We start from the raw sequence: 10,862 nt of genomic DNA on the forward strand, positions 1-10,862 counted from the left end.
AGGTCCCTGAGACTCTGAGCTCACCTGCTTCTCCCCACTAGGAGGCCTTTCCAGGTTCTTGATGGAAACACCTCCATGTGTCCACGTGGCAGGGCTGAGCAGAACACTCTACCTTCCTTGTTCTTTGCACCAGCCCTGCTCAGGGCAGCCAGGCTCCAGCACGGCGCCCGCTGCCTGTGGCGGCCTCTCTCCTGAACCCTCTCTGTGACCAGGCACCTCGACACGAGAGCCTCCCTGAGGTCACACCCTGTCCTCAGAGGTGGGGAGAGGTGCACTGTCCTCTGATGAGTGCAAGGCTCCTTCCTGGGGGGACAGAGAGGGGCACGGTGGGAAAGGAACCCGGCTTCCCAGGCCCCTCTGATGGTGTCTGCTCCCGGGAGGGGGATGGGTTCTGGCTGGCCAGCACCTCGCACCCATCACCAGCTTCCCCACCCTGGAGCCAGGCACCCCAGGTTCCTCCCCCTCACTCCTCCATGGCTTGCTGTGAGACCTTGGAAAAGCCCCTTCCCCTCTGTGCCCAGTCTCTCCACCGGGGAAATTGGTAACAATCACAGCCCTTGGTCAAAGGGTGAGAGGGAGCCCAGAGCCTCCTCATGGGTGTTGGGAGCCCAGAAGGGTGCCTGCCCCTGGGAGGTCAGAGAGCAGCAGGTCCGAGAGAGCAGAGACCACGGGGGACAGTGGGTGGGGGTTGAGGCATCATCTAACACGCAGAGACTTAAAGGAACTTTGCCTTTCAGACATGAGGGCAGAGAGAATGTCCCCACTCCTGGCTCTCGGGCTCCTGGTGGCTGGACTCTGCTCCAGTGTCCACTGCCTCCCAGAGAATGTGACCCCTGAAGAACCGCACAAAGGGGCATCTGTGGATGACCACTCATTAGCCTCCAGCAACACTGACTTCGCCTTCAGCCTCTATAAGCAGTTGGCTTTGGAGAACCCCAATAAGAATGTCATCTTCTCCCCTCTGAGTATCTCCATAGCCTTGGCCTTCCTATCCCTGGGGGCTCGTGGCTCCACTGTGACGGAGATCCTGGAAGGTCTCAAGTTCAACCTCACAGAGACAGAAATCCACCAGGGCTTCCAGCACCTCCTGCAGACGCTCAATAAACCCAGCAACCAGCTGCAGCTGAGCGTGGGCAACGCCATGTTCATGCCAGAGGAGCTGGAGCTGCTGGACAAGTTCAGGAAAGATGCTGAGGCTTTTTACACCTCTGAGGTTTTATCCGTCAACTTCAAGGATTCCGAAGCTGCCGTAAAGCTTATCAATGAATATGTGAAGAATAAAACTCATGGAAAAATTGAGAAGCTCTTCAATGATCATGACGAGCTCACAGATTTAATCTTGTTGAATTATATCTTCTTTAAAGGTGGGTGCCTAGTCTGGGGTTCAGAGGAACAGACACTTATTTTATGAGGCTTTAGTACTCTTGCCTGGAAAATCCCATGGACGGAGGAGCCTGGTAGGCTGCAGTCCATGGGGTCGCGAAGAGTCGGACATGACTGAGCGACTTCCCTTTCACTTTTCACTTTTATGCATTGGAGAAGGAAGTGGCAACCCACTCCGGTGTTCTTGCCTGGGGAATCCCAGGGATGGGGTCGCACAGAGTCGGACACGACTGAAGCGACTTAGCAGTAGCAGCAGCAGCAGCAGCCCTCAGCTTAAGGGGCTCCGGCACTAAGGCCCTGCCCCAACCACTGGATTTGACTGTCTAGGGGTTTCCCAAACTCAATGGTCATTACAGGATGTTAGTGCGGGGGAGCCGCTAACCCTTTGTCTGACGCAGAGGGAGAGTTTTGCTTTGACTTACTCTTACCCAGCTGCTAGAGGAGGGATCTTCCCATTCCCATCACTCGTGCGTGTGTCCTTCCTGATGAGGTGGTGTTGGAGCCCGCGGAACCCTCAGCTGTGCCCACCATGGGCTGGTTCTGACCTGCTGGGGGACTTGGTGTCTGGAGGCTCCCGGTGAGGCTGGTGGTCTTCACGGTGAGACAGACTCTGAGGAGCCTGCGCATCCCCAGGGTCTTCATTTGTGCTCTTCTACCAGCTGAGGGTGGAACAGGCCAGGCCACCATCCGGGAGCAGCCTCTGCATAAGGGAGCCCCCTAGACAGGCTCCTCTCCCAGCTTCGAGCTGGTCTGACGCCCGGTCCCAGTGTCAGGAGGTCAGCAGGGCAAACCCCAGCTGGATATTCACAAGGGGCAGAGTAAAAAAGCAGATGGATTTTGCACAGGGAGCAAGAAGGGCAAATAGGGACCCAGAGGTGGATTATCAAGTCAGGATGTGGTCAGCTGTGTAAGAGACACACCAACCCTTGGAGACAAGTTAGTCCAGAGCTGCAGACTCCTGGCAGAGTCCAGAGCAGCCCTCTTGGACCACCGTGGTTGTCTGTAAATGAAAGCTTAGAACTGAATTATTCTTAACAACACATCCAGGCCTGTCGTGCTATGTTTGTTTTTTGAGTTTTCTGTGCTTCCCTTTCCTATTCCACCTTTGGACTTTCTCCTTACAAGTCTCTTCCCCAGGGGCACCCCAGGTAGCCTCCCTTTCTGTCTACCCCTGCCTCTAACCTTGAGGGCCCAGGCAGGGCTGGAAACAAAGCAGGAGGTGGGGATAGTTACACATTCCATGAAGCCCCAGAGCCCTAAACTCCTCTAGAATCCCAGCCTCAGCGAGGATCCATCCTCCTGGGTGGAGGCCCGAGTCCTCTCCTCTACCGACCCCGCCCTGCCCTCCGGGTCCCCGTGTGGTTCCTGTTCCAGCTGGGCTCACAAGGCTGCAGGGATGTGTGTCCGCCCTGAAAAGTCAACGACTAACCCCTGGTCACTAACCTACTCCCCTGAAGGACCAGGAGGTCCCATTGTCCCCAGACTCAGATACCCCTGTCTCTCCTTTGCCTTCCATGTTCCTGTTGTTTTCCTGTGGAGCACAACTAACCAGGTGTATTTCATGCCCCCCTTCTCAATCCTGACCGGTGGGGTTCACCGCCATCCCCAAGGGCTTACCCATCTTCCCAGGAGTATGTGCACCCCTGGCAGGCCCAGCCCTAGAGGCAAGTGGCAGGGGGCACAGCTGGTACGGGGAGGGTCTTCCCCACTGAGGGCCCAGGGCAGAAGAGGGAGAGGACACAGCCCTGTACTCAGAGTCCTCATCTATTTCTTCTCCTCCAGCCCTGTGGAAGACGCCATTTGATCCTCACCGTACATACGACTCAGAGTTCCACGTGAGTGAGGACACGAGGGTGAAGGTGCCCATGATGACCCTTGGTCTGGAAACCCCTTACTTCCGGGACGAGGAGCTGGGCTGCACGCTGGTGGAGCTCACGTACACCAGCAACGACAGCGCCCTCCTCATCCTCCCCGACGAGGGCAAAATGCAGGACCTGGAAGCCAAGCTGAACCCGGAGACGCTGACGAGGTGGCGAAAATCCCTGCAGCCCAGGTGACTCCCCAGGACCCGGAGCTGTGGGCCCACCTGCCTTCTCGGCCCTTCCCCCTCTTCCTGGACTCCTGACCCCCAGCTACAGGGCCTCAGGAATGTCCGGGGGCGGGACAGTGGTGGGAGAACCCGTACTGAGATGACTTTGCCTTTTGCTACCTTAGGGACTTTAAGCCAAAATTTTTCCTTCCATGGGATGATGACATCAGAGGAGGGGAGGGCAAGAGGACCGAGGGTCCCTCTTACATCAACATGTGTTGAGTCAGGAGGATTCTCAACACATCACCCACCGCTCGTGCGGTTCTTTCTTTGGCTCCACCTTCCGACGGTGGAGAGGAAGAGATAGAATCGGGATCAGATGAGGGCTCAGGTGAGACAGGCTCTGAGGACAAGCTGTCTTTCCATCATACTCACTCATTTATTCACTCATCCACTTAGCACTTGTTGAATTAATTAATGAAGGTCATGCAATGTCTAAGGGAATAATTTAGATCCTGAGTCGGCAAATAAAGCACTAAATTCCCCACCTTCACCGCACTTAATTTGTAATTGGGGGAGACAGATAAGAAATAAATAAATAAATAATTTTTGTATTTGGAGAGATGGGAAATGGTGAGGTGAGGGAAAATAAAGGAAAAAGAGAAAGAAAATTGGACCCAGGGGTAGTTTGTGATTATAATTAGGATAGCCCTTAGGTGATGTTTGAGTGAGGGACTGAGTCATGTGGATGCTGCAGGGAAAAGCATCGATGACCAAAGGAACAGCCAGTGCAAAGCCTCTGAGGCAGGAGTGAGCCTGGCATGGTTGAGGATTAGTGAGGCCAGAGCAGGAGAGCAGAGGGAGTGAGAGGGAAGCTGGGTGAGGTCGGGGTCCTCAGGGAGGACTAAGGTCACTAGGGCCTTGCAGACCCCTTGACTCCCCCACCATCTAAGGGAAATGGAAATTCATCACAAGGTTTTGAGTCAAAGAGTAAAAGATCTGAGTGATGTTTTAGAAGAATCACCCAAGGTGCCGAGTGGACAGCAGACAGCAGAGGACAAGCAAGGAGGCAGGGAGGCCAGCCAGGAGCCCAGTAGGGTCACCCAGGGAAGGGCGTTGGGGGCTGGACCAGGAGGAGCCGGGAAGTGTGGGGAGGGGTTGAGTTCTGGGTAAACTGAGGGTAGATACATAGGCCAGGAGGTGGGCTTCAGGAGACCGATCTCAGGGGGACAGGAGAGGGAGAGGCAGTGCTGGGCCAGGGTCTGAAGGGGGCAGGTAGGGAGGGGCTGTGGGCAGCTGTGCGGGGGCACGCCACAGTTTAAGGGGAGTCTCAACCTCCTCACATTTGGCATCTAAGACCAGACACCCTGACAAGAGTCTTTAAGGAAATACAGACTGAGAGAGAGGGAGGGAAGCCTCGGGGTGGGAGACAGCATCTCTTGCTCCAAGAACCTGCTGGCGGCTTGGCTCAGAAGCTGAAGCTGTCCTGTCCTCAACTGGGAAGGCCAGATGGAGACTCTGAATTGGATGATTCAAGTCCCCAAGTCCCTTGACTGCAGCCCCCAGCCCCCATGTCCCCTCCAAGCCCCTGTTCAGCTCCTTCCTTCCCTGCTGCCCACACTCAGGCCTCCCTTGTGCTGTGGAGCAGCCCCTCTGGCTTCCCACATTCCTGCAAGTCTATCCACCTCCTCCTAGGCTCCTCTTCACCAGTCAGCTCCATCCCCTCCCCTGGGACTCAGGCTCTGTGCCACCTCCTGCAGGAAGCCTTCCTGGTGCCTATGGAGCAGCCTCCCTGGCACAATCTCCCAGCAGCTGTGAAATCCCTGTTGGAGGAGGGTATTTTCCTTGCCCTGCAGCCTTAAGGTGGGACATTTGTGGGCAACACCACAGCCCAGCCCTAGGGACATTGAGTGAGTGATAGTTGCTCAGTCATGCCTGACTCTTTGCAACCCCACGGACTGTAGCCTGCCAGGCTCCTCTGTTCATGGAATTCTCCAGGCAAGATTACTGGAGTGGGTTGCCATTTCCTTCTCCAGAGGATCCTCCTGACCCAGGGATCCTGCATTAGATCCCTGGGACATTAGACTCCTGCAGTCAGAAATGCATAATTAGGAATTAAGGAGAGTTAACCTGAGGGGTCTAGACACTGAGGAAGGAAGTTCATCTTTCCAGTGTTAAGGAGGTGGTTGGAGATGAAACCACAGATCAAACTGTGAGGTGGAAGAAAAGCAGACACTGTGTCAAGCGTGAGTTCAAGTTTATCTTTCTCATTTCCTAGATATATACATAACCTCAACCTACCAAGGTTTTCCATCTCCAGCGACTATAAGCTGAAAGACATCCTTTCCCATCTGGGTATGAAGAAAATCTTCACCAGCAATGCGAACTTCTCAGGAATCACAAATGAACACAAGCTGGCAGTTTCCCAGGTAAGTCTAAACTTTGGACAATTCATCCTTCTTATAGGAGCTTGAACGGGGACAGACAGGCAGATGTTTGGCTAATTCTGAATTTGCAAATTCATTGAATTTCCTATAAATCAATCACCTTCCCCAGGACTGGCTTGCAATCATACTGGGAGTTGTCCCCACCTTCCCTGAAATATAATGGGACCAGGAGTCCATCACTGGGAAAGAATTCCCCTTTAGTGGAATCAGTGGACCCCGTGCCAAGCTCTACTTTTCACGCCTAAAGAGGCAAATATTTAAAGTCCTGTGGCCCTCAGTTTTTCCATTTATAAAATATGGTGATAGTTCTTACCCAGCATGAAGAAACTGGCTGAGCAGGTAAGAGGTACTAACAATGTTTCAGGGCCAGCGTGATGAATATATACTAAGAGCAAGAGAGAAGGACACCAGGGGTCCTGGTACTGCCATCCTAGAAGCAGAGGTTAGAGTGAATGGGGGTGTCTGGATAGCCCCGCAGTCTCCTCTGCACCCCACCTGCCAGAGGGCTTGGTAAAGGAGATACAGGGCCATGGGGCCTCGTGGTCCAGGGCTGGGAAGCCAATCCTAGGCAAGATAGCTGAGGGCTCAGGGACACGTCAGCTGGGGCCACAGTGGTGCAGAAAGCAGTGCCACCCATGTGCAACTTCAGCATGGAAGGACTGTGGGCAGCTCCCTGCAAGAAAAACGCCTCGATCTGGCCCCTTCCCCTACACTAGGGGGTTCTTGGGGGACAGCAGAGTCTGTGGACTCAGACAGAGAGGGATCCAGATCCAGGAGCCCCTGCTGTTTGCCTCTCTGACCCTGGCCGCAGGACTCTCAGCTTCACTTTCCACATCTATGCATCACAGCAACAAACCAGCTGACAGTCGGATGGGAGGACAGACAGATTGAACAGGTTGACAGCGCAGTGACAGACCAGAAGCAGGTGGATGCACGCCGGTCTCCAGAGGCACTCGGGCCCCTGCTCATACCCTGCCTCCCCCGACTCCAGTGGGTAACGTTTGGTGTCCCCACAGGTGGTCCACAAGGCCGTGCTCGACGTGGGCGAGGAGGGCACAGAAGGAGCTGCTGTCACAGCTGTCCTAGTGTTGGGTTCATCCTTGATACTTGACGCGTTAACTATCAGTTTCGACAGGCCGTTTCTGATTTCCATATTGCACAAAGACACTCAGAGCATCATCTTTTTGGGCAAAGTCACCAACCCCAAGGAAGCCTAGAGCTCCCCTCCTCCCTAAGGAGCTGGGTGCCCAGGTCCCTGGGAGCAGCCTGGCCCCTGTGCACCGAGGCACGCCCCGCCCCCTGCAACTGCCTGGCCCCATCTGCTCATCCTTGAAAGGTGACAGCAACAATGCTAGGGGCTCCGTGTGCCCAGGGGCTGTATGCCTGGTGACAAGGAGGCTCTGAGCCGCAGAACAACAATAAAGCACCTTCCTTGGACTGGATGCTTTCCTGTGCGTCTCCACCCTGCTGCTGGGCCCCAAGGCCAAGCCCTTTGACCTGCCACATATGTTCAGCCCACCCCACCTCTGGGCCCCTCTGCTTCAGCCTCACCAGCCAGCCCAGAAGCAGGCATTGAGCCTGTGACCAAGCCCACTGGACCTCAGGACTAGAACTGGGTGGGGCCCTTGATGCTGATGACCACTTCCGGGGGCTCTGGGTCCAGGTCAAGGTTCACTCCTCCCTCCCCAGGACCTGGGATGTCCCCTCATGCCTACATGCAGGGGCTCTGACCCTGACCTCTGCTGGCACAGGCCCTGGACCCCTCCTTCCTGCGGCTGAGCTGGGCCTCCTCCCCCAGGATCACCCCTCTGTCCCCCAGCTCCCCAACCTGGGAGACCAGTGACTTCCAGGTTCCCAGCTGAGCTCCTCCACCGCCCGGCCAGTCCCACCTCCTCCCCTGACAGAGGATCCCCATCAGCCTCCACTATGGTGGTCCTAGGAGTGAAAGAGCAGTGAACACACAACGTGTAATAAGAGCAACACACAGCCTTTCATCCCCCTGATGTACTGGGGCTGTGAGATCTCTAGGAAGAGCACACGGTAATGACGACATCACCCACAACTGGCGTCTCTTGGAAGAGATCTCTCCTCCAAGCAAGCTGCTAAGACCTCTACCTGGGATAACCCATTTAGTCCTTGTGTCACATGAGATACTCGCTGTTACTCATCCCAATGGGGAAACTGAGGGACAGAGAGGCTCGGTAATTCCCCCAAGGCCACACAGCTAGAAATTACTGCCAGCAAGATGTTATCCCAACCAGATGGATGTCAGAGGAACACTCTAAACCACAAAGCCCCTCAAGCCATAATGATTTTTGCAGCAATGGCCCTCATGGGACTTAGAATATAATGGGGAAGATGGGTGATGAACAAAGGAATTGGAGGCTGAGAGGGGAGGACCAGACTCAGTGGGAAGTCAAGGAAGGCTTCCTGGAGGAGGGGATTGCAGTGCTGCCAACAAAGGAAAGGTAGAAGGTTGTGGGTAAACAGAGAGCAGAGTGTTCCCAGCAAGAGAAAAAGTGAGGGGAGCATTTTCAAGAAAGGGAAAGAAATTGGCACAACTGGAGCAGACAGTGAGGAGCTGCAGAGAGCATGGGGCCGTGATGGAGCCACTGGAGAACCAGGGACCTGGGGCTCAGCGAGGGATCTGGGAAAGTCCATAGGGCCTTAGGCAGCTTTAAAGGGATTTAAACAGAGGGTCGATATGAGACTTGCATGGTTTCCAGGAGGCAGGTTAAGGATCTGCTCAGGGGAAGTTCAGGAGAGAATCAGACAGGCGGGAAGCATCAAGATTCATACTCCCAGGATGGGCCGGTGAGCACGGATGGAAGGAGGTCACCTAAGCTGAGTACCAAGGGGTGTAAAGAGGAGGACACCCAAAAGGGCAAGGCACCAGGGAGAGGAACAGAGGAGCAGGGAGCCGGGGAGGAAAGCCATCACCCTAGGACCACGGGAGAGGCAGACGGGAGACGAGGAAGGGGACTTAGGGGTAAGGGGAGAATGAGTGGTTCCTGAGATGCAGTGATCTAAAGCCACAGGGGGGCAGGGCAAGGACAAGGTGAGCAGAATGAGGGAAGCCCCGCCCTGGCTGGAAGGTGAGAGAAGGCGAGCCAAGAGGGGGTGCTGTCAACTTTTCTAGAGGTTAGCCTTCAGCCTGGCAAGAGCTGGGCTGGAGTTGGCTTGTGTGTTATAAAGATGCTGCTAGTTCCTTGGGTCTATTTGTGTGAACTTAGGAGAGATTCAGGAGGTGGGATGACCAGCAGCAAGGCTGCAGCGTGGCACAGTCCTAAGGGAAAGTTAATAGATGTGACTTGACCGCACCCCTAACCCGGGGCTACACAGGAAGAACCCAGGGGGCTGGCGCCCAGAATCCCTGGAGAGAGCAGAGTGCCTGGGATGGAGGAGGTGGGAGGGGATCCTGACAGTGGAGCAAGAGAGTGAAGGTCAAGACGTCCCCCGTGAGGGACAGGTGGGTTTCCTGACATGATGCTGTGGGTTCTCCTTAGTTCCAAGGCCTCTGCTGATTTCCAGAGTAGGAGCCAACGTCCTTGCTGAGTGGTATTTGCCCTGCGGGTGGGGTAGGGGGAAGCCTGAGATGGGACAGAGGGGACCATGGTATCATGTAGATCTGCCAGGCTCTGCAAGGGGTTCCCTGACGTCTGATTCCAGGAATTCCTGATTCTCGCCCTTCTGAGTTGTGGGCTCTCCGTCTCCCTCCTTGGCAGTCTCCTTGTGGAGTTTGAGATGCCATCTGCAGGGCTGAGGATGGAGGTGGAGAGCTGAAAACACGGCCCAGAGAGACATGTAGTCATGGGTCTGAGACTTAACGTGTGAGGACACAGTCTAGGGCAGAAAGAGTTGAGGGTGGGAGGCCTGGGGTCACCGGAATGGACACAAACACTCTGTTGCGTGTCGGTTAGACGGAGAAAGCCCACTCTGCCCCCTGGCACAGGGGTGGGCCTCCTTGGCCCTCAGTTTTCTCATTGACAGTGGGATAAACGGTAGAGTGTGTGAGAGTGTGCGTGTGTACATGCATGAACACGTGTGAGAAGACAGGAGGTCACTGAAATGGTTCTCCCCAAGTCGGATGTCTCCAGAGGCAATACAAACGTCCCAAGAGTCTTTCTCTTGAGAATTAACTCCTCTCCTGCCTGAATGCTGATGCACCTGGCATTGCCCTGGAGAAGACTGTGAGCTGCCCCAGCTCGGGGCTGTGACCCTCCTGTCCTGGGTCCAGGTGTGCAAGGAGCTGGTACCACAGCCCGGGGTGCATCTGCATCCAGGTCTGGGTGTTTCTAGAGGGAGGTGAGCAACTTTTTTTTTTTTTTTTAATGCAGCAGAAAAGTTAGTATGTGCTCAACAGAGAGATGTTTGCAAAACTTTTGCAGCTTGAAAGCCTTGGACTTCCTGAGCTGGCCTGGTGGCAGGGCTGGCACACAGGTGGCCTCCAGACTGAGTGCAGAAGCAGGGTGAGCGTGGGTTAATGGGTGTCAGCCAGACTTCATTTGCTCCCAGTTTTGTTTACTATCAGTTCAGTTCAGTCGCTCAGTCATGTCTGGTGCTTTGAGACCCCATGGACTGCAGCATGTCAGGTTTCCCTGTCCATCACCAACTCCCGGACTTTGCTCAAACTCACATCCATCAAGTCAGTGATGCCATCCGACCAGCTCATCCTCTGTCGTCCCCTTCTCCTCCGGCCTTCAATCTTTCCCAGCACCAGGGTCTTTTCCAAGGAGTCAGTTCTTTGCATCACTTGGCTAAAGTATTGCAGTTTCAGCTTCAGCATCAGTGCTTCCAATGACCATTCAGGACTGATTTCCTTTAGGATTGACTGGTTTGATCTCCTTGCAGTTCAAGGGACTCTTAAGAGTCTTGTTTACTATGACTTATTTTTATTCTGCTCATCTATTGCCTGGACACAAACACACACAGTCTCAGTTTTCCTTGACTTGTCAGGATCTTCAATTCTTTCCCTTGATGGTCACTTGATGTTGTAAAGGGAA

The 10,862-nt window shown here is 54.6% G+C and overlaps 1 protein-coding gene across 1 annotated transcript; it reads left to right on the forward strand.

Moving 5' to 3' along the window:
- The first annotated feature begins 739 nt into the window (after positions 1-739).
- On the forward strand, positions 740-7,076 carry LOC136147230 (serpin A3-7-like). The gene is made up of 4 exons (XM_065906531.1): positions 740-1,364; positions 3,166-3,436; positions 5,691-5,841; positions 6,876-7,076. Exons 1-4 carry the CDS (start codon positions 740-742, stop codon positions 7,074-7,076), a joined length of 1,248 nt encoding a protein of 415 aa, XP_065762603.1.
- Positions 7,077-10,862: the final 3,786 nt, after the last annotated feature.

The sequence above is a fragment of the Muntiacus reevesi genome, chromosome 15, assembly GCF_963930625.1.
Source record: "Muntiacus reevesi chromosome 15, mMunRee1.1, whole genome shotgun sequence".
In the NCBI taxonomy this organism is placed as follows: domain Eukaryota; kingdom Metazoa; phylum Chordata; class Mammalia; order Artiodactyla; family Cervidae; genus Muntiacus; species Muntiacus reevesi.

What these genes read in the sequence shown, in the direction of transcription:
- LOC136147230 (XM_065906531.1), top strand. Translation starts at nt 740, where the DNA reads ATGAGGGCAGAGAGAATGTCCCCACTCCTGGCTCTCGGGCTCCTGGTG. An exon ending in GAATTATATCTTCTTTAAAG is followed by an intron (nt 1,365 to 3,165) that starts GTGGGTGCCTAG and finishes CTTCTCCTCCAG; the next exon opens with CCCTGTGGAAGACGCCATTT. An exon ending in ACAAGCTGGCAGTTTCCCAG is followed by an intron (nt 5,842 to 6,875) that starts GTAAGTCTAAAC and finishes GTGTCCCCACAG; the next exon opens with GTGGTCCACAAGGCCGTGCT.